Source organism: Diabrotica undecimpunctata, chromosome 3, assembly GCF_040954645.1.
Source record: "Diabrotica undecimpunctata isolate CICGRU chromosome 3, icDiaUnde3, whole genome shotgun sequence".
In the NCBI taxonomy this organism is placed as follows: domain Eukaryota; kingdom Metazoa; phylum Arthropoda; class Insecta; order Coleoptera; family Chrysomelidae; genus Diabrotica; species Diabrotica undecimpunctata.
The window spans coordinates 31,828,115-31,852,837 of record NC_092805.1 but is presented as its reverse complement, the minus strand read 5'-3'; the positions used below and the strand labels follow the sequence as shown (position 1 = coordinate 31,852,837).

Sequence of the window (24,723 nt, the reverse complement as noted above, 5' to 3'; positions counted from 1 at the left end):
GCCTAATTCTCTAGTGCCGCGCGCAGCGGACCGATCATGTTTGAGTGGGAGAGAGACGCAAGGCATTCGCCGGTCCGGCGGGCCTCTCTCTCGTTCGGTGACTCACTGTAACAGACGTGAGCGGGCGTTACACGTCATGTAATTTAAGACGTTGTCACGTCAAAAAGAATAGGTTATGTACCAAAAAAATCAAAAACACCTGAAAAAGAACAAGTCCAGAAATTCATCCCTGATGCTCCTAACGACGTGTTTCTAATGATAAAGGCCAGTAAATTAAGTTTATATATTTAATACTCGTATTTCATAACATTTCATTTTGTAGGTTGCATTGATTTTCGGAGTGGCTGGTGCGTTAAGAAAGGACGAACTATTGAAATTAGAAACAAATAACGTTCAAGACTTGGGGTCAAAGTTTCTTGTCACAATAAAAGTATCAAAAACACACACAAATAGAATATTTACCATAGTAGATAACGAAGCAATTACCATTCTCAATGCGATCAAAAACTATATTTCTTTAAGACCGGTACACACACCACATGAACGATTTTTCATTTTTTATAAAAATAACAAATGTTCCACACAGCCAAATGGCATAAATACGTTTTCCAAAATTCCTTCCATTATTGCTAAATTCTTAAAATTAGAGCACCCGCATCTCTACACTGGCCGTTGTTTTAGACGTTCCTCTGCCTCAATACTGTGTGACAGTGGTGCAGACTTTTAGCTATTAAAAGACTAGGTGGCTGGAAATCGACTGCTGTACCAGAAGGTTATATAGATAATTCTATGCAGAATAAACTTGAGATGGCTGAAAAACTCTTGGGACAAAATACCACTAAACCTTGTCAAAGCCCTTCCTTCAGCACCACCGCTTCTTCTTCTATCACAGAATTTACAGAGGTTCAAGAAGACTTAAATATAAATTTGTCAAAATGCTATACAGCAAATAATCATTTATCAATACCTTCCTTTAATTTCAGTAATTGTACTATTTCGAATATTAATGTTTACAATAATAAAACTACCACTAAGGAAAATTAAACTTTGAATAAAGTTAATGAAAGTTGAAAAAATTATTGTTTATCGTTAAGTAAATAAAAATTTAAACTAAGATATCTTTATTTATGAAAAGTACGGTCGACGGAAAAGTTTTGTAACGAACCCATGAATTCAAATGGCGATTAACAATCTCGAACATCTCAAATCTAAAATATCTCAATTGTTAATAGCCTTATTAATACACTTGTTGGTTAAATAACTAATAACTTACTCCCGCATACTAAATTAATGATTAATATATAAACTTTACCTAACTGCTCCCAATAATCATAATCGTTTTTGTTTCCTCTCACATACAGCATATAATTCAAAACACTGGATCCTCCAAGAACTTTTCCCCTCGGCCAATTACATTGTCCGTTCTTCATGCCGAGACACGCTCTGCCGGTGTACTCCGTCTTGTAGGTCCAATCCATCTTAGAAAGTTGTAGGTAAGCCGCCAACGATGGAACGTCGCTGATTTCGTTCTCGTCGTAGCCTGCTTCCAACAATAAAACCTAAAAAGGGAAGAATAATAAATTTTAGAAAAATATGGCCATATCTATAAAAAACTTTCAAAACAATTTTAGAGTGACAACATAAAGAGAAATCCTTAACACAATAACAATCATCATCATTCAGTCTTCTGAGTCTCCCCTAATTTCTTTCAGTTCTGTCGGTTTCGAGCTTCCTGCTGCCAATTCCCAGCGATTCTTTTGAAGTCGTCTGTTCATCGTATAGGTGGTCGAACTCTGCTTCTTCTATATGCTCTTGGTCTCCACACTGTAATTATTTTGGGTCTACCGCTCGTCATTCATTCTGGCCACATGGCCTGCCCAGTTCCACTTTAGCCATTCTATGCGGTATCTGTGACGCTGTCGTTATTTCTTCACACTAGCAATATCGGTAATAAAATATACGAACGAGAAGTGAATAATTAGAAAAATATTAATAAACGTGTGTTTGGTTGGCTAAGACCACGAAGAAAAGTCAGTTATATAATTTTGTAACCGGCAGCGATTATGCACTTTGATCACATTTACTCCACCTCGATCACATTTACTATAGAAGAAAAAAAATAATATCAATAAAATTCACATTAAACAGAATACCTGACCCACCAAATTCCACAGCGAATACAAATATTAAGTATATTCAAATATAAGTATAAAATATGAGTATTGGCCGTTTTGGACAAATCTTAATCAGGAAACGATAAAATAATGATTTTATAGAAAGCGTTTGACTTAAACGTTACGTTTCTTAATTACACATAATATTTCTATGCAGTCCATACCAAACAATTCGATTGGTTGAGATCAGGATGATATGCTGGCAGTCTTAATACACGTATCTTACAAACCTAGGCTTATTGATTTTGGTCAAATCTTAAAGGTCAGGTCGGTGCATATTATCATCAAATGAAATAGCATGAAATTTTAATTTTGAGTTTTGGCAACAAATGTGAGGCATTTGAAATATGCTTAAAAAACGCTGGATTTAAACTTTCACACAACAAACGATCTAAAACATTTAAAACTTTTTTTTTCAATTACACTAGTATGTTTAAAAAAAAACAAAACTTCTGCAACAAACTACACCCAAAACTGTCTTCTTAAATGCATTTCCCGTGATGTGTGATCGTTTATAATGTAAAACATTAAATTCTGCGTTTTTTATTCATATTTCAGATGCTTCATATTTGTTACAATAACTCAAAATTGAAATTTTATGTCATAGATTTTAAAGACTGATCTTTAAAAATGAAAATTTTACTACAAATTGTCAATGAAAGTGATCAATTTTATTGATCTCACGAAAATCATAGAAAATGGCAAAAATCGCGACACGTTTATTTATTTAACACCTGTATAAAATCTAAGTTTATTTGCGGCAAAATACAAAAACAGCATACGAAAGCTGAACTCTTTACCTTTAAAACGCATCTTGATTTTTGTCGATAGGTCACTTGAATCAAAAGATATAGAATTTTTACCGTCGAGCAATATTTGTTATAAAACAAATTACTAAGAAATCACTAGAGTATAATAGACCAGCATTTCTGTGTCTGATTGACCTAAAGAAAGCGTGTGACAGAGTACGACTCAAAGATATAATCCATCTTCTGTATAATAGAGAAGTTCTCCTAAATATTATAAAAACTATCGATAACATCTACCAAAACATCAAAATGGAAGTCAGAATAGATGGACAACTTACAGAACCTATAGAAATAGGCAGCAGAATAAGACAAGATTCATTGAGCCCCATGCTCTTCAATTTGATCATGAATGAAATCATCAAAACCGCAGACAAAGGAAAAGGATACAAAATGGGAAACAAAGAAATCAAAATACTCTGTTACGGAGACGACGCAATATTGATAGCCCAAGATAAAGATAGTTTGCAAAGACTGGTCCACAGATTTAACATAAGAGCAAAAGAATTTAATATGACAATCTCATCTCCGAAAATTAAAACAATAGTAGTCAGTAAAGAACCAACCAGATGTAAAATAGAAATTGATGGCATCAGTATTGAACAAGTAATGGAAACAAAATATCTGGGAATTACACTGTCTAGTTATGAAGACCTGGACAAAGAAGTGAGACATCAAGTACAAAAAGCAAATATACTGACAGGATGCCTTAATAACACTATATGCGAAACAGACACATTGACACTGAGATGCAGTCAAGAATTTATAAAGCCAGTGTAAGACCAATAATGACATACTCCTCAGAAACAAGACCCGACACAGCCACAACGCAAAGGCTACTGGAAACGGCAGAGATGAGAGTACTGAGAAGAATTACAGGAAATACGCTGAGAGATCGAAAGAAAAGTGAAGACATTAGAAGAAAATGTAACGTACAGTGTATAAATGAATGGACACAAAATAGAAAAAAGAATAGAATAACCACATAAGCCGAATGGAGGAGACCCGTGTTGTCAAAATAGCAAGACATACATCACCAATCGGCAGAAGAAGTATCGGATAACCGCCCAAAGGATGGAGTGACAACTTTCCATAGAGGTATTAATCCGCCAATGAACAAGCAGAATTGCTTATAAAGAGGAAGAAGAAGAACTATCATGCAAAATCGACGGTCGCTTCAAGCGTTGTTTCTAGGAGAATGGTTCATGCTACACAAAAAATGCTTATAAACATTTTTGTTTAAAATTATCTCAGCTACATTGTTTATTTAAAACATTTTTTTCTACGGTGTACAGATTCTTAGTAAATTGTTTTTTTTGCGTTTTTACCCCCCGCGTGGGGGTTTAAGGGGAAAGCCTGTAGGTAAAAGTGGTAATCTTTTTTGGGGCCCCAAAATTAATATTCTCTGCAAAATTCAGCTTGTTCGTATGATTTTTAGGGGTCAACTCTCTGACGACTGTACTATATATAACCATGTTTTTATGTCTTATTTTGTTTGTCATTTCCACCTTAGGTAGGAACCTTGCCTTGGCTGTTGTCTCCATCAAAGCTTCCTTAAATATTTCTTCTGAATATAAGTTACAGAGTATAGGCGTTAGTATACAGCCTTGTCTCACTCCTCTTTTTATATTTATTATATGCGACAGTTCTTGTTTAGCTTTTATTTTTGCCACTTGATGCCAGTATTTGGGACCTTGTCAAAAGAATTTCAAAATCTATTACACGATGATGTATATCTCTGCATCAGTACTTGGATATTGAACAAGGCTGTTCTCGTACCCAAGCCACTCTTAAATCCAAATTGAGTATTGCTAATGATCTTCTCTAATATCCTGGATATTCTGCTATGTATTACCCGCAGGAATATTTTTAAAACGTGACTCATCAGACTTATTGTCCGATAATCACTGCATGTCTTTGAACGATGTTTCTTTTGTATTGTGACAATTGTCGACTTAAGCCAGTCACTTCCTGTTATAAATGGACCTGTTATAGCAATGAGTGTAAATATATATTTTTGTATTTTATAGTGTTCTACTCTTTCATCTTTAAATAATTCAAAAATGTAATTTTTCCATTCTTTTATCTGTTTATTGATATGTAATATTCTGTTTTCGTTTTTGTCTTCCCAACTTTGTTATAGTTGTTTCCGTTTATTTCCGGTGATCTCTGTTAATTTCTTGTACAGATTTTCATAGTCTCCAATTTCATTACATTGTTTTTTAGGAAATTATGTTTTCGGATGTCTTATCTTCTGAATAACTTGTCCTCTTTGGTCCATGAGTCTCAGTATTCCTTCTGTCGTCCACCCTTGTTTTCTTCTTGTTTTTATTGCACTTAATTTTGTTTTTTGAACGGTCTTTAATATATTTCCTCAGTACTTTCCTCTTTGCTTGATGTCAACTTTATTTTTTGTTCTAATACACTGTTATTTCTTGTTTTGCGGTATCATTTGACAACTTTTCTCAATCAATAATAACTGTTTGCTTATTTGTCCTTGTAACTCTTTTCAATCTCTGTCTTATTTTTCCTACCAAAATATTGGGATCTGTTGGTACATTTGCACTTGGATATATTTTGACTGCTAATTCTGAATTTCTGTATCTTTATTTATACATATGAAGTCTATTTGGTTACGAACCGCTCGTTCAGGTGTATCTTCTGGTGATCTCCAGGTGTAAAGACGTTTTGGAAATTTGAAAATTGTGTTTGTTATTACTAGTTGCTTTTCTATACAAAAAGATGCCAACATATCTCCTCTTTCAGTTTGAATTTCCAGACCATATTTTCCTATGATATCTTCTTGTTCTCCTTCGCCAATCTTCGCATTATGCTAATACTTTTTCTAAATCATGATAGAATTTATCTTGGGCTAGTGTAAAGCAAATGACATGTCACGAGAAAATAAATGTAAATCTGGCTAGTAAAGTACCTTGGGGTAATATTAGACTGTGCTTACTTGGAATCAGCAGATAGAACGAATAACCACGATAGCGGTGACTACATTAATGATTTGGCTTCCTTAGAATTACAGAGGTCCTGAGTGGCACGCAAACAGCAGATACATCTCTCCTCTGCACATCAGTGTAAGGGAGAAGGAGAGAATGGGATATTCTCTCTCTCTCTCTCTCTTTCTCTCTCTCTCTCTTTCTCTCTCTCCAATGGCGCTACAAGCCCAAATCCAGGCTTGGTCTCCTCCAAACTGTTCCAAACCAATTGCCGGTTCCGCATCGATATTGTCCAGCTTCTCATGTCTAGCAAATTTTGCGGTTCCGCTGCCACTTCACGCTCCCACCTTTTTGTGACCTTCGTTTTGGTCTTGCGCCCTGTATTTTACTATCTAGTGCTCTTTTTGGCAATCTTCCGGTCTCCATTCTTACTACATGACTAGCCCATCGAAGTCTCTGAAGTTTAATTAATTCAGAGATCGGTGCCTCTTTGAACAGTTGGTAGAGTTCATGGTTGTACCTGGATCTCCATACTCCGTTTTCATTATTCATGGGATATTACACACAGAAAAAATCTGAGTAATGCAATGGTTAGATCAGGACACAGTAATATCATAAATGAAATTAGAAGTACCGTATAGATAATGATTTCTATCCATATGGTACCTAGATACAGGCCTAAGGTGGACATCTGTCTACAAAAGGAATGAGGCAGAGGAAGCACAGAACTTCAGCGGATCAGTATATGTAAAAATAGTCGAGCGGCTATGCGGGCTTTTAGGAGCGTTTTAAGCAAATTGGAATCATATCGATGAGACACGAATCTTTAATGAAGCTATGTACAAACACCAAGAGAGTCTAAACAAAGAGGTGATGCCCTCAATGAAGTTGGGCAAAACCCTATCAAGCTTGACCAACACTAAGATGTACTATAAATTTATACTTCATTGTCCACTACAATGTCGCAACATATCGACAATGATAAATGAGATTTTGCTGAAATGTATCTAAACATTGAAAACCTGTAAATGCACAAAAACATTGAATACTTACTTTCCATTTCGACATCTCCGACAATCTAGACGCTACTACAGCACCTGCCGATCCTCCTCCCACCACTATAAAGTCATAATCTCTGTAAAGTCTCTGAGCGTCCATGATAGGCGTTTCGGGATCTAGTTTGTTGTAGTTTATATATGTTATTCCAGCTAGAATTAAGGGAATCAACCAGAGGGTCGATCCTACTATTCCTATTGTTCTTAAAGCCGTTGAAACTAAAAGGGTTTCGAATACCATTTTGATACAGCCTAGGGTAACGGGTTTTAAGTTATCACAGTTGGCTGAAAATTAAAGATTGTTTATTATTAATAAGTGTTTTACAGTTGATTATTTTATTAATCTTTGTTAAAAAAAAACTGATACACATTATGAAATTAACAATTTGATATTAAATAAGACTAAACAAAATGAATGAGGTCTGTTTCATTTTTAAAACCAAGACAATCTGAACTTGTAACATATTTATGCTAAATTATGAATTTTCAACCCAAATAAACTCTTACCCTTATATTATACCCAGTATGTTTTAAGAAAGAGAAGGAGAGAGAGAGTGAGAGACATTAAGTCATCAAGTTTTTCTTTTAGATTACTGCAAGAATATTCAGGTGATAGGGTTCTTATGTTAAACATCTCTAAAGTAACCCGAAGAGTTAACACGAAACGAAATTTCCCAGATTACAAGAGATGTGCTCACGAATTATACAGATGATCAAAAATGTATGAAGGAGTCGGAATAGAGATTAATGATACAGAATATCAATATCCGTTGAAAATAATTATACAATATTTTAAACTAAATTACCAGCAATAAATTATTACGCTCAAGATTGTCGGAAAAACGTCTTCTTACCAGTATATTTATTATCACTGATAATATAGCTACACTAAAAAAGTTATACTGCAATGATGCCATCCATCTTCTGAAGTAAAATGTTCCGGAAGCCAACTGAGCTTCTGTTCTGATTTCTGGGTGAGGACTATTTCAGGGGGAACATTACAGGTTAAAAAAAATTAGGATTGGGTCTTGAAATCTTGGAAGTCTTACAGGTGATAGTGTGAAGTTGTTAGATGCGTTTAAAAGAAGGAGAGTATACATTGCTTGCATTCAAGACACTAGGTGAAAAGGACAAAGGGCGAAAGTTGTAAGAACGAGTGAGTACTAATGCCAGTGAAATTTGCAAAGAAGTATTAAATGGTGTTGTGTGTATACTCCTCAAACAGGGCTGGATATGAATTAAAGAAAAGCTTTCTATGGACAATTAGGATACATACTAAATGATATTCCATCCGAGGAGAAAGTCATAATATTTGATGACTTTAATGCACATGTGGGCTAATCGAAGATGGAATATGATGTAATACGTAGGGACTAGGTTTTGGAACTAGAAATGAAGCTGGAGATGATATGCTTGAATTAGGAACAGCATTACTGCTAAGGTAATAGTGTGACAGTAAACCAACAACGTAAGTTGCTTGTGCTGGACATCGAAATAAAAAAGCGAAACTATGCAAAATATAGGAGAGGATCACAAAACAAAACCAAGTGTTGGATGCTAAAAGATAAGAAGGAAAGTCTATTCGGTATTCGGTGCAAAAAATAGTAGAAAAAATGTTAAAACATGAAAGGAAGTCCTAATAAAATTTGTAGGAAGATGGCCAGTATTATTAGAGATATCACTATTGAAATATTTGGAAAAACATCAGGAAAGAAGCTTGCGAATAAAGAGACCTGGTGGTGGTCAAACGAAGTTCAAGATAAAATAAAAGAGAAGAGAAAATTATATAAACAGTAACAAGAAAATAGATCGAATAGAGATCTTTAAACTTTACGGTCGCTATTAAATGTGGAAATAAAGCCTACAATCCATTTAAGACGACAAAAGGACTTCTACAAGGCTGTGCTACGTCCCCTACTCTGTTTAAAATATTCTTGGAAAAGACACTCAAACCATGGAGGAGAAAGTGCGAAGGAATGGGCATACCAGTAAGAGACGAATACCTATACACCTTAAGTTTTGCCGACGATCAAGTAGTCATCGCACAAGATGAAGAAGATCTCAGCTTTATGCTCAGAAAACTAGAAGGAGAATATAAAAACAACGGAATGGAAATAAACTTAGAGAAAACCGAATACCTAACAACAGAAAACAAGGATATGAGAAACCTAGAGATAGACGAGGGAAGACAAATAAATGGAACAGATAAATTCAAGTATTTAGGAACCATAATATCGAACCAGGGAACAACAGAAGAAGATATAAACAACAGACTGAGACAAACAAGAAACTGTATAAGACAACTAAACTCAGTGTTGTGGGATAAGAACATTACGATAAAGACAAAAAAGAGAATACCTTGACCAGAAGTATCCTGACATATGGGTCCGAAAACTGGACAATAAACAAGAGAAATAGAGGTAGAATAAGAGCAGTAGAAATGAAGTTCCTGAGGAGAAGCTGTAGACTTACAAAAAGAGACAGAATTGAAAACGCAGAGATTAAGCGGAGAATGGGAGTGCAATCAGACATAATCGACTATATAGAGGAGAAGAGACTATCCTGGTACGGCCACGTCAGAAGAGCGGACAGAGGACGCTGGATAAACAAAATCACAGAATGGAGCCCGATTGGAAGAAGAAAGAGAGGAAGACCCCGAAGGTCATTCAGAGATGAAATAGACGAGGCTATGGAGAAAAGAACCCTGCGAGATGGAGACTGGAATGACAGGGAAAATTGGAGAAAACGGTTGAGTGAAGGAAGACAGTGAAAACTGTGGAAATCCTTAGTAGTAGTAGTAGTCGCCAAAAAGGAAACGAAAGTAGCAGTAGCAACAGCTAAAACCGAAGCATATACGAATCTATACGATCAACTTGATACAAGGGAAGGACAAACAAAGATATATAAAGTAGCCAAACATAGAGCAAACAAAGCAAATTTAGATCATGAATGAGATTAGATGTATTTGAGATGAAAATAGTGAAATAGTATTTCACAAACAGGATCTGAAAAAAGTACTTTGACAGTTTATTAAATGAAGAAAACTAGTTGAGTTATTCGCGACAGTAACAGCAATGGTCACCATAATAACAAACGAGGAAGTGGTTTAAGGACATCAAAAAATAAATAAGGGTGATGAAGTTGGATCGGATGATATTCCTGGTGAAGTATGAAGGGCATTAGATAACAATTTGGTTAGCAGGTTATATAATTGTGAACGTAGGACAAATGCCAGACGAATGAATAAACAGTATATTAGTAACTGTTTATAAAAACATGGCAGATATACAACAATGTACAAACTACAGGCCATAAATCTACTTATTCACACCATGCAAATAAGGGAGAGACTAATTGGTAGATGGATATGTGGAGAAAACGAAATATCCGATAATCAGTTTGGCTTTATGCAAGCTCGATCAAAGATTGTCATTATAAGACAGATACAATTGTCATTATAAGGCAGTTAATAGAAAAATACAGGGATAAAGAAAAAAACGCTCATATTTTATTCATTGATCTTAAGAAAGCATATTATAGAGTTCCTAGAGAGATTTTGTGGGGAGCACTCAATAAGAAAGGAGTCTACGGTGAGTATGTAAAGATTGTGCGAGACATGTATAAGGGAGTACCAACTACTAGTGTTAGGACATGTGTGGAAGAGACTGAGATATTTCATGTGAAAATAGAATTGTGCCAATGCTCGGTGTTTAGTCTTTATTTATTCTCGTTAGTATTGGATCAGATAACGGCGAAACTACAGGGTAACATTCCCTGGTGCTTGTATACTGATGATGCAGTGTTAGTAGGAAATAGTGAAAACGATTTAGAACAAAAAGTGGAGCAGTGGAGACAAGCTGTTGAGGAACAAAGTTTTAAACTTAGTAGGATAAAAACCAAAGTAGTTGTTTGTTCATTTAAAGATGCAGTGTATAAAAGTAAAATGACTTTGGATGGTGAAATGATGAAAAGTAATAGTGCAGTAGAATTAGCGTTGGACAAATGAAGTGGACGAAAGCGAGTGGTGACAATAAAATTCCAATGAAGTAAATTCTATAAAACAGTCATAAGACCAACTGTGAGGTACGGAACTAAATGTTGTGCAGTTAAAAAAAGAGGAACAACTAATAGATGTGACGGAAATGAGAATGCTTAGATGGATCAGTGGAGTGACAAAAAAGAATAAAATTAAGAATGAGTATATTAGAGGAAGTTTAGGTGTGGCATAAATTGATGCCAACATGATAGAGCATAGGTTAAGATGATTTGGTCATGTTAAACGTCGAGACGTTAATCACCAAATACGAAGAAATGCTGATCTGCTACTTCCTGGAAGGAGTAGGAGAGGAAGACTAAAGATGACTTGGGGAAAACGCTTAGGCAGGACATGTCGGTAAAGGGGATTGATATTTTTGTGACCCAAGATAGAAACTTATGGACAAATAAGGAAGCCGATTGCGCGTAAAGACAAAGAGAATGCTGGTGTGATGAGTAGAGTGACGCTACACTAATAGCGTTTAAGTCTACAACTTGTGAGTCCACAACAGCTTGAAGCCGTAAACAGTTCTTTAAGAAACTGACGAAGCACAAGAAAGTAATTGGGTTATGGGTGCCAGGACATAAAGGAATTTTCTGTCTACTGAACGGGTTTACTGATAGTCTTTATTGGAGTAGTTCTGCTGCATTTCAATAGGAAATAGAACTTAGTGCAGCCTTCTGCTAAAATATTCCATTCCAAAGGCAAGCGAAAAGGTTATTACACCGACGATAAAGTGTAAAAAGCAACTTGCGGATTATATGAAAATACCGAGGAAAGGACTAAACATAATATATACAACTATAGGATAAGTTGTTCTTCAACCTTTTTAAAGTGTGATTAGGTAATAAGAATAACCGTAGCACCGAAATGGATAATAATAATAAAATAATGAATAAACCATATATGCAAGTAGAGGATACACAAAAGATCTTTCATGAGGAAAGTGTCTACGAAAAACGATTCCTTTCAAAGTGTATATCTACATTAAATGATATATTCAAGTGTATGTTTAGAATGGTAGTGTCCTATATCTTAGATGGTACAATTCTAGAGGTCACCCATTCAGTCTTCAGCGAGTCTGAATCTGAAATTTATCTAAAATAGATTTTTAGTTTCACTAAAGAAATCAGGTATAAACATAGATAATAGCTAATACTTACTTTTTGACTAGATTAAATATTTTCTTCTATATGGTTCGTATGACTAATCCGGAGGATGGATCTTCAACATGTTTATTCTTCGAAATAGCTGGCCTTTCCTTATCTTGTTTCCAAGATATAAAAAGAGCATGACTATTGCGATGTGTTTAACATCATTATTTGATTATCCTGAAAAAAATACATTGTATATTAGTCAAGATATAGTAAGAATATAATATATATTATATGATTAAGACTGGTTAAGCTCATAGTTCAAGAATTTGCCATTCATTGTTTCAACTGTGATGAAAATTTTATGTCCACATCCTACAACCGTTAAAATTGGAATGCCAAAAAATACCAAATTGAACACTGGGTATTACAAACCATTCTATTCTTGGGCGGAGACCATACAATATAAAATACAATTAAACATTTGTATAAACAAAAATAAGTTAGTGATGCGACGGACAGAAAATATACTAAGTTATATTGAAATCAGAACACCCACTATAAACGATTTTATTTTAATAAAATTTAGTACATCAGGTTTTAGGTATATCAGTGAAGGTTTTCGTTTTTTATTCGTCTTTTTTTTTTAATTTGCCAATCACAAAACATTTTAAGTTTTACGCTTAGTACCGATCAACATTTAGCGGTGTGTGGTTCTTGGTTTTTTTAAGTCGTTTACAATGCCTATATTACGAAAACACGCGACCATCAATTAATCGAGTGTGATAGGGGGCGAATAGGTGGCCTAAGAGAAGGTTAGGTTAGGGTTTAGATAATGTTTTAAGTTCTTGTCTGGCATTGCGTGAAGAAGGGCGATTACGAAGATCGAGGGGCACACGGCAGCGTCGAAAAACACTAGAACGTTAAGATCATCGCCTAAGATTGATGGAACTAAGGGACCGCTTCTCTACTACCAGGTATATTGCAAATCAATGGTGTGCAGAACATGGAAGATGAGATGCAGATTTATCCGCAATTTAACACGTGTGTGACCTGATATTAGAGACTTTTTAATTTAGAACATCCTCAAACTTTGGCAGTAGTTAATTAAGGCATTAAACGAGCCACCCCAGGAGGGTATTGAAGAGCTTCATATAAAAGACAGGCTATTAAAAAAGTAATCCGAACATATCTAATTTACTTCGGCCACATAGCTACAAGAGCGGGGACCATGGAACTATTGGTAGTAGAAGGAAAGGTAGAAGGCCGAAGACCAAGAGGAAGATCTCGAACACGATGGGCAGACCAAATGAACACTCTGATGGGAAATCCCTACATGAAGCCATCCATATGGCACAGGATCGCAGCCAATGGAGGCAGCAAGTCAAAACAGATATTTATATACGTAAAATTTTGAAAGATAAAATATAAATATTTTTTGAAATATTATCTTTTACAATTCAGGAGAATTGTTTTGATACTATATAATTTTAAATATTGCTCAAATCAGTTTGATGGGATTGAGGTTGGGGTGGTATGAAGGTGTCAATATTCCATTCGAATGAATTTTTCGATATTTTAGACAGGGACATTTTTTTCTTTACCTATTTTTTGGTCTAAATTGGTGCAAACAGCGTTTCATCCACGAGGGAGAAACGTTTTCCATATTTTATTTTAAGAATTATATTAGTGCGCACAGACCTTCGCGGATATGTCTTAGTTTGGTGTATAATAAATGATTGTAATTGGAAGTTGCACTTCAATATACATATTGGATCCGGGAGGGTAATCAAAAGTTTTTGATTTAACATGCGTCTTATTACCTTCTCTATTCAGTCTTAAGACTAAAAAAACATGATCAGTGAAAATATTAGAAGGGAATAATTACTATTGTAATACTAATTGTAATTTCTTTTTTTTTAAAGGTAAGAAGTTACTATGAGCACGTATCTACTAAGATTTAAGGTAAGTTTTATATTTGGAGTAAAATTGATTTGAAAAAAACAGCACGGTAATAATCGGAGTTAGCTTGGAGTCGCAAGATGATCGATAACTAGCTAACTGCATCGACTTTGATAACATTTGACGCAATCGTAAGCAGAACGCCAGCAAGAAATAATTCCGTGACACCACCTGTAAGGCTGTAAATAAATATATCATTACATGTTAGTTTACCAAAAAATGTATTGAGGAGAAGAAAATTCTATATATGAAAAGTATGAGCACCCAATCCCCAGAAGACACACAAAAGTACAAAGAGAAAAAAAGAGAAGTAAAACGAAGAAGGGCAACAGAAAAGAATGAAGAATGGGAAGAAATATGTGCACAAATTGAACAATACATAGGAGGAACAAGGAATTCGGAATCCTGGAAAATACTGAAATCTTTAAGGAAGAATAACAACGAAACGGTCCAAATACAATACATATCAGAAAAAGAGTGGGAAGACTAATATAAAGAACTACTCACAGAAAATCGCCCAGATTTCATAGAGACAGACACAGAACAGAAACAACAACAAAATCAGAATGAAGAACAGATTGAGATAACATTAATCGAAGTAAAGAATGCCATAAAGACTTTAAAAAACAAAGAATCAGGGGGACCAGGAGGAATCGTTAATGAACTAATTAAGTACGGAACGGACAAACTACACAGAATTATACACGAAATGTTCAGTAACGCTATAAACCTGAACGAAATACCAGAATAATGGTCCAAAGCAAATATAACCTCGATACATAAAAAGGGAGATAAGAAGAAATGCGGGAAGCATGTATGATAGCATGTATGGGCAGGTTATATGGAAAAATATTGAAAGAAAAACTGGCAAAATCTATCTCAAATAAAATCGGAGAAGATCAGGCGGGGTTCACGGCAGGAAGATCTTGCATAGACCACATTTATACACTCCAACAATTAATTGAAAAAAAAATGACAAAAAATAGACCAGTACACATGGCATTCATAGGTTTAAAAAAGGCATATGACACGGTCCCCAGAAAACAACTATTGAACACGATGAAGGAAATCGGAATAACTCAGAGGTTAATAGAAGCCGTAAAAAACCTTTACAACAACAACAAGGTAAGAGTTAAAACCGGCAATAAATACTCCAACGAATTTAAGACCACAAAAGGCTTATTGCAGGGATGCTCTACATCTCCGACACTGTTCAAGATATTCCTCGAACAAATATTAAAACCATAGAACAGGAAATGTGAAGGGATGGGAATACCAATCCGGGACAACTTCTTGTACACATTAACCTTTGCAGATGACCAAGTGGTAACGGCTCAAGATGAAGAAGATCTGTGCTATATGCTCCGAAAATTAGAAAAGGAATACACAAAAAATGGACTGGAAATAAATCTAGAAAAGACCGAATATTTAACAACAGAGCAAGAACCAGTGAGAAACTTGGAAATGGACGATAATAGGGAAATTAACGGCACTGACAAATTCAAATATTTAGGATTCATACTCTCAAAAAATGGAACCACCGAGCAAGAGATAACCAGCAGATTAGCACAGACAAGAACATGTATTAAACAAATGAACGGGGTACTGTGGGATAGACAGATTACCAGAAATACAAAGAAGAGAATTTATAACACCTTGATACGCAGTATAATGACCTATGGAGCAGAGAATTGGGTAATAAATAAACGAAACAGGTCGAAAATCACAGCAACTGAAATGGAGTTCATGAGAAGAAGCTGCAGAGTGACAAAAATGGATCGCATCAGAAATGAGAAGATAAAACGAAGAATGGCAGTAGAACAAGACATACTCAGCTACATCGAAGAAAAACGTTTAATTTGGTATGGACATGTGAGAAGAACAGATCATACAAGGTGGATAGCAAGGATTTCGGATTGGAGCCCAATAGGAAGGAGGAAAAGAGGTAGACCCCGAAGATCATGGAGGGATGAAGTGGACGAGGCCATCCTCATAAAAATCCTTGTATAGATAGATGTTAGTTTACAAGTCTGTTAGCAAGTTACATTTATTGGTTCAAGATCTTTCGTGAAGTTAGTCAGACGGCTAGAATGTGGTTGTATCTCTCTAAGAATTGACGACAAGATGACAAGTACCGATGACTTAAAAAAAGTGAGTACAACTTGGATTCAGATGACGCAAAAACGGACTAAGTGGAAAAGTATACGAAAAGTCTATGTTCACCAGCGGACGTTGGAGGCTGAATGATGATGATGGTGTAGTTGCAAAAAGGTATTTAATATTGGTTTTGAATGACAAATGAGCACTCTTTTAAAATTCTTCCAATATTCCGGTGACATGTTCAATCTTTAAGGACTTGCTTAGTAAATAAGATACTTAAAACAATTTTAGATACAACGATGTGGCTGCACAATAATCGCTCCGTAATTTTATTGTCTATAGCAATCAAGGCAATAAAACTTAATACAATAATCGTAATCATCTATTTAAAAGTATATTGATCTTAAAGGTGAATTCTTTAAAAAACGATAAAGATACTTTTTCCCAAAAGTATGTTATCTGCTAAAGAATTTACTATTTACGCTTAAAAAGAAAATTCGTAATTACAGTTTATTCAATGCACATTTGCACATGCTCCGACTGGTGACAAACCAGAGGAAATAAAAGAATAGTTCTTCGAAGATCTAGACAAAGCCTATGGAAGATGTTCTAGAAATGACACGAAGATAGTCCTAGGTGACGTGAATGCAAGAATAGGACGAGAGGCAGTTTTTATCTCTACTACAGGAAGGCATAGCGTTTCATTCTATTCACTAAAATCCGTTTCAGCGACACCTCACAACTATCCTCTATACAACATGAATTGTTTTGACTTTTTGACTACACCCTGTATATTACAAAAAGTGATATTATACGAAAAGATGATATGTCATATTGTTTTTTTTTTGTCGAAAGTATAGTCGGAAAGAAGACGCGATAGCTACACGACGAGAAGAAGAATTGACAGTTCACAGACGAAAAGAAGACGAATTGACATGACAGACGTCATAACAGATGAAAAGAAGACGAATTGACATGACAGCGACCCGAAAAGAAGACGAGAAGAAAGTTCCTATGCTTACGTGTCACAGCTGCCTCGTGCCACACCTGGCGGCACATCAAATGATGCCGGTTTTTCCCACGGTCCGAAAAATTTTCCCAGGCTCAAGTGTCCCAACCTCTGCCAAAAAGCCCAATGTCACTAGCGATAATGGATTACGACTGATAAACTTAGCAGCAGCTCTAAATATAACAGTTGCTAGCATCTATTTTGAATACAAGACGATTCTTAAGGTAACCCGGAGCTCCCCTGATCGAAGAACGACGAGTCAGATTGATTACATCTTAATAGATTCAAGACACGGAGCAGACGTAATGAACTATATAAGTTACAGAGGAGCAAACATAGAAACTTAGACTCGGATCACTGCCTAGTGCTAAGGAATCAAAATGTAAACGAAGAACGCCAGAAAGATATAGACTCCTACTGGACAAGAATAAAGGAAGATGTTGAGGCAGTAGCAAAAGATGAAATAGGAACAGAAACTTGTACCTACCCGTAAAAATCGTTGGTTTGACGATGAATGCAAGAATTCAACAAGAGAAAAAAATTAAGCCTACAGAAAAATGCTTCCCCGACGAACTAGAACAACTGTAGAGAATTACCAGATAAAGAGAAGAGAAGAAAAGAGAGTACACGAAAGAATGAAAGGAAATTACTTAAATAAGGAACTTAAATATATACAAACCCTTAACAGAGATAAAGAATTCAGAGCATTATATATGAAAATTAACATCAGAAAATAATTCAAGACAACTACAAACCAATGCAGAAGTCTGAATGGTGACTTATCAACAACAAGGAAAGATGTATTGAATGGATGGGTGGAATACTTAAATTGATTGGTGTAAGGCGAATTTATGGAGCGGTGAATGACAAAGGAGTGTAGAGAAGATGATACAACTTTGAACTTTATAGAATATACTAGGAACCAGATATTGTAAAATATATTACGATAGAACATTAGGTAGAGCATATAATGTGGATGGAACAAACTGACCCAACTCGAAAAGAGCTCCTTGATAGACCCATTAGTCAGAGAAGAAGAGGAAGACCCAGAACAAGGTTCCTTGATAGCATCGATGAAGACATGAGAAAAATGGGAAAACTTTGCTTGTGACTTTTATCAGTGTACGCCTCGTATCACCCATCAACGACTTCTCTACAAGATTTAAAAAATATTAAAGGTGTATACGGCGATTATACGGCGGTTGTCCTTTTTAGTTGGTGATGACTATGCTTATCGGGAGTACCTGACATGGTATCCTTCATTTACCTGTAAACCAGGCTCCAAGGTTTATGTCAACCATACGAGAACAATATTGTTCAATATGAGCCACCTTAGGCACCACAATGAGTGGTCACCTACACATAAAATGTAAGAAAACAGCTTTGGAATTAGTATTTTAATTTAACTCTCCTTCCGATGAAAAATCATACTGAACAGAAATTGTGTTACAAATTAATGTTAATTCTCCTGTATAATTCAAGAACTGTTCTTAATTTTATTTTTTATAATAATCAAGGCAATAGCAATTAATATAATCATCGTAATCATCTCTTCATCGCGCCACTGAGACCAATTAAAATTCTTGGCGTTTGTCGCATTGCATAATGCATTCGATAATAGTCTACTTTCGTAACACTTTCATCGGTTTAGTAACAATATCATGCTTCCTATCTTCGATGAAAAGTAGGTAACAGTGTTACTGATACTACTACTACTACTACTTCCGAGTAGTAACATTTTTTTGCAATTTTAATTTATGGTTTTTTTTAATTAGTTTTAAATATTCGCCTTGATAAAATGAGGTTAATATTTGAGTTAATAGTATAATAAATCTGTTATTTATTTATTTATGACACTATCTGCAATTAAATGTTTTAGGTGTTTAGCTAGTATATTTTTAGTTGTTTTTACAATGTTATTAAAATTGCAGATTTGTTTTTATAATTTGTATTTACACTTAAACTATATACATATATATATATATATATATATATATATATATATATATATATATATATATATATATATATATATATATAAACACTCGAACTTTGAATATGTAGATTTTGATTTTTCTAATGGTATTTTGAAAATAAGTATATTAGACATTATGTATATATGTAGACATGATGTAAAATTATTGCAAATATAAATACAGCGATATTGGGTTTTTAGTTAAGAGTTTCTTATCTTTAAATTTAAATAAAACAAAGTATTCGTAATATATCATCGAAATTTTTTATTTGTTTGAAAGGTCTCTTGATGTCATTATGTATGGATAAAACATCCTTGTGTAGCGCGTATCCATCCAGCGAAATGTCCAGGCAAAATCAGTCTGAATTTGACCGATGGCATGCGTTATATTGGCTTTGAAGGCCGCTGTGGTTTGTAGTTTTTTTTTTAAATCGCATAGGCCTGCGACTTAGGAAAACCCCACAAGACAGAGTCTAACTTGATCAAATCGCAGGTGGCCAGTTTAAATCACCTCCATTTGAGATGACCATGCCCTCAAATCAAATTTGGCATGAGCTGTGTGGCAGGTAGCGCTGGCCTGTTAAAACCACATATCGGTGGAGTCCATATACTTCAATGTATGACAAAAGAAATTGCTAATCCTCGAACTATAGTGCTCGTTGTTGACGGTGACGGCCTGGCCAATGGCATTCTCAAAGAAATATGGTCAGATGACGCGCCGCCAACCCAAAACTCCACACAAACATTGACTTTTAGGAATGGATTGGATGCTCTTGAATCTCATCTGGAATGGTATCGTACCAAATTCTGTTATTGTGTAATTACTATATTATTTTTAAATTATTTATGTATCTGATTGACCTAAAAAAAGCGTTTGACAGAGTAAGATTCAAAGATGATCTTCTGTATAATAGAGAAGACAACTTACAGAACTTATAGAAATAGGCAGCGGAATAAGACAAGGGGATTCATTGAGCTCCATGCTCTTCAATTTGATCATGGATGAAATCATCAAAAGCGTTAAAAAAGGAAGAGGATACAGAATGGGAAACAAAGAAATCAAAATACGCAGACGACGCAATATTGACAGCCCAAGATGAAGATAGTCTGCAAAGACTGGTCCACAAATTTAACATATGAGCAAAAGAATTTAATATGATAATCTTATCTCAGAAAACTAAAACAATAGTAGTCAGCAAAGAACCAACCAGATGTAAAATAGAAATTGATGGCATCAGTATTTAACAAGTAATGGAAATAAAATACCTGGGAATTACACTGTCTAGCTATGGAGAGCTGGACAAAGAAGTGAGAGATCGAGTACAAAAAGCAAATATACTGGCAGGATGCCTTAATAACACTATATGTCGAAACAGCCACATTAACACTGAGATATAGTCAAGAATTTATAAAGTCAGTGTAAGACCAATATTGATGTATGCCTCAGAAACAAGACCCGACACAGCCACAATGCTAAGGCTAATAGAAACGGCAGAGATGAAAGGACTGAGAAGAATTACAGGAAATATGCTGAGAGATCGAAAGAGAAGTGAAGACATTAGAAGAAAATGTAACGTACAGTGTATAAATGAATGGACGCAAAATAGAAAAAAAAGAATGGAATAACCACATAAGCAGAATGGAGGAGACCAGTGCCGTCAAAATAGCAAGAGATAAGTCACCAATCGGCAGAAAAACTATCGAACGAACGCGCAAAAGATGGGCATAAAGAGAAAGTCATTTATAAAGAGGAAGAAGGAAAATCGATTTCTGTCCTTTTAAGCTATTTGAAGAATGTAAAGTATACACTTCAGCAAAAGCTTTGCTACACTTCGTCATTAGGACCTTATAACGTTATTTTTACATATTCCCCGCTTCATCAGAGATCCGGAAAGATACAATTTCATAGACACACGGTCGGCGAATGTCACTGATTGTTTCTTACAAGTCGTGTAAGTTACAAGAGCTGCCACCTATTTTGGTGACGATAAACGTAACACGATTTGGCAAAATGATACCGATTCATACACAGAATGTTTGACGATTTGTACTGTTGCGCCATATATATTGCCTTTCAATTCATCAGAGCGATAGCAAAGCGTTTACTGAAGTGTTAACATTCTTCGAATAGCTCAAAAAGATTTTGTCAAATCGTGTTTTGTTCATCATCATCACCCAGCCTTTTGCGTCCACTGCTGGACTTAAGCCTCCCTCATTTTTGTCCATTGTGCTTTATCTTGGGCACTTTTCATCCAATTTCTTGACATTTTCTAGAGATCTTCGGTCCAACGAGTAGGGGAAAAACTCAATTTCTTTTTGCTAACCTCGGCCTCCACTCAAGCAATCTCTTCGTCCACCTTTCATCACTGATTCGGACGACGTGTCCGACCCAGTTCTATTTCAGTGTGGTAATTCGGGAAATTAGATCGGTAACTCCTGTTCTTCGTCTTAATTCTTCATTTCTAACTCGGTCACGAAGTGATATACTCAGCAGTTTCGTTCATCGTCACCAAAATAGTTGGTACCTCTTGTAGCTTCCACGACTTGTGCGAAACAAGCAGTGACATTCTCCGATCGTCTGTGTATGAATTTGAGTCTTTCTCGGATCTCTGATCAAGCAGGAAATATGCGTAAATAACGTTATAAGACATTAATGATACCGATTCATACACAGAATGTTATAATGTAGTAGTTTAAAATTCTAGATGAATCTGCTACTTAAACTAGAATGCGCAGGTGTCTGATTGACCTACGGATGATCAAGTACGGCATGAGATGGAAGCTTGGCGTTACTCCTTCATAGATCCCTTTAGGATGCGATGGGCGTGTGCGCCTAATGTTTATTGTATTTTGATATACAAATCTCATCACAATGTTGTTATGTTAATTTACGAAACCACTTAACCGATTTCAATGAAATTTTGTAAAAGTGTATTGTTTGGACCAACTTAAAAGATAGGCTATTTTTTTTATCTCGATAAATGACTTATTGATTTTGATCGTGGATTTTTAAATCACGTTTGATTAGTGACTGTTCACCATTCTTATGTCAAAGGATCGTAACTAAACAAGACGATCCCCAAATTCACCGTGCGTTGTTAAATCACTTGTTAGTCACTGTGACCGTCTGGTTCACCGTGAATATCATATTTATTATATAAACACCTGTTGTGAGACGGCGACACAATAATTGGTAACTGATATATCTGGTCACTGGTCACAGTTATTGGTAGAAGGTAGCAAGAAGTGGTAGTTACTTTTGATTCCTAAATCACTTTGACCAAATCACTGGTAGTGAAATCAAGTCCCATTACTAAAACGCCCCTTATTATTTTAATTGCAAATTATTAGTTGTAAATATTTTTGAGTTTCATAAGTTTTCAATAGATAGTGGTAAAAAGTATAGTATTTTATTTAAATGGAGATTGTATTTAATGATCTTTTGGTCTTCTTGACTCCATATCCGATAACATCTTACAGTATCTAAAGTTTAGTGAATCCTACTCGGAATTTACCGAAAAGGAAGCCCGGCTTCCCTACGACAACTATCCGTTCCCTATCAAACTCGCTCAGTTGATGGAAATTTGTGTATTTTCGTACTTTACGCAATATAAACGATTTTCAAAAAAAAAACCAAGAAGTGCACACCGCTAAATTTTGATCAGTGCTAAACTTAAAAAGTAAAATTTTGAGTGATTAGCAAATTTAAAAAAGTAATGAATAAAAAAACGAAATCCCGAAAAGCTATAGCTGAAAGTCTGATCATTTATTCAGTTTTATGAATGATCGTTATAAGACATTTGATGATCAGTAAGTATGATCAGTTTTTGCCAAAAAAAAACCTGTATACCAAATTTTATTAAGATAAAAATAATTTATAATAAGTAGTCGGAATTCTATTCACTTAGTATATTGAATAACAGCAAACTAAGCTTAGACACGCGAATGATTAAATTCTATGTTTAGTGAGTCTTTCTATATGAAGTTGAAGCCTGGACATTAAAATTAAGTACCATAAGAAGGTGTTTTAAATGTGGCTTTATCGCAGAAGGCTTATCAACTATTAAGGAAAAGAAGACTTCATACGTAGGTCATGAACAATAATTGGAGGGAAGGTAGAAAACCGAAGCGGAGTAGGCAGAAGAACAATTGTCATGACTTCGCAATATCAGATCTTAGACGTGCATGAAGGTTCAACAACTAATAAGTTCAAGGTAGAATAGAGAAGATTTTGATATAGTGACTGCGAACCTCTAGTAATTTAGTACACCAGAAGAAAAAGAAGACTTTGATCTCAAAACAACTATTTTTTTTAAAGTCCCTTTCTCTATTCGGATTGCCGAATATAGGCCTCTCCTAATTCTCGCCATTCATCTCTGTTGTTTGTAAGACGTTTTCACATTATCCCTGCAATTCTTTTAATATCATCGCTCCATCGCATTTGCGGTCTTCCTCGTGGGCTTCATATGGCCGCCAATTCCCGATTTCTTTATTCTATCGGTCATCCGTAAGACGTTCGTTATATCCAGCCCATTTCCATTTCAGTTTAGCTGTCGAACTGGCAGCTAAACAACTAAACAAAACAACTATACTGAATAAATAATAAAAGAAATGTAAACATTTTCAATACAGATATTTTCGGGTATTAATTCTAAAATTAGTTGATCGATTCATTGTGACTATCTAACTATTTATTTGCAAAATTTGCAAAAATTTAGAAAGCAGTAGTTTTCCGAATTTTCCTTATTTGTCCACGTATTTTATTTCAATTTAAATCAACACTCCATTAATTATAATTATATTACTTAAAAACATACACCTTATTAATAAAAATGATAATTTTTCTTTCCGGTACATTGATTTCGAAAGCTTTTCAAAACAAACACATTACATTATATTTTACCTTTACACCCATTCCTACTTCCTCACCGCCTTTCAACCAAGTAGGTTGGCGGTCTTTATACATAGATACTTCCTACAATCATTTACATTATCAACGAACCATGTGGTTTAACGTTTTACATCTTAGCGTGACGGAGATAAAACTTTGAAATGGCTTAAAACCGATTGTTGCATCGTTGTGTACGCCGTTTTTTGAATCTGATTAATTGACCGGTGAAAGCTGCAGAAGTTAATTTAGATTTTTGTGTTCTTGTAATGAACAGTTGCTGATAAGGTAATAAATTTATTTAAAAATATACTGGAAGTAACATATGTTCAACAATCTAACAAGGCCTTAAAAATGTCTTGTAAAAATGATGCAAACATTCTGATATAAAGGAGCTCTGAAGCATGGAGAACCATAAAAGTAATGAGAACAGTAATGAGGACAGAATATGAAGAGAGTATTTCGAGGATCTGTTGACGGAGAGAAAAGTTTCTACAACCAAATAAAGTGGAAGTCATACGAAAACTAGACCTATTAAAGGATCAAGTGGATAAAGCATTTTAAGAAATGAATTAAAAAATATCCAGTTGTCAGGGTCTCCTTGATCGCCGAATTACTTAAAGCGATTTGGAGAATATTTGAATAGTACTTAAATCTCGAATAAATTCAAGAAGAA

The 24,723-nt window shown here is 35.1% G+C and overlaps 1 protein-coding gene across 3 annotated transcripts in view; it reads right to left on the bottom strand.

Moving 5' to 3' along the window:
- The window catches only part of LOC140436639 (glucose dehydrogenase [FAD, quinone]), a 72,541-nt gene that overhangs the window by 18,526 nt on the left and 29,292 nt on the right, over window positions 1-24,723 (bottom strand). For all 3 annotated transcript variants that reach the window (XM_072525633.1, XM_072525635.1, XM_072525634.1), the window contains 3 exons: window positions 12,183-12,350; window positions 6,982-7,268; window positions 1,313-1,559 (listed from right to left, as the gene is read on the bottom strand). In XM_072525633.1, coding sequence (XP_072381734.1) covers window positions 1,313-1,559; window positions 6,982-7,224 — 490 coding nt within the window. In that variant the 5' untranslated portion in view covers window positions 7,225-7,268; window positions 12,183-12,350. The remainder of the gene's footprint in view (window positions 1-1,312; window positions 1,560-6,981; window positions 7,269-12,182; window positions 12,351-24,723) is intronic.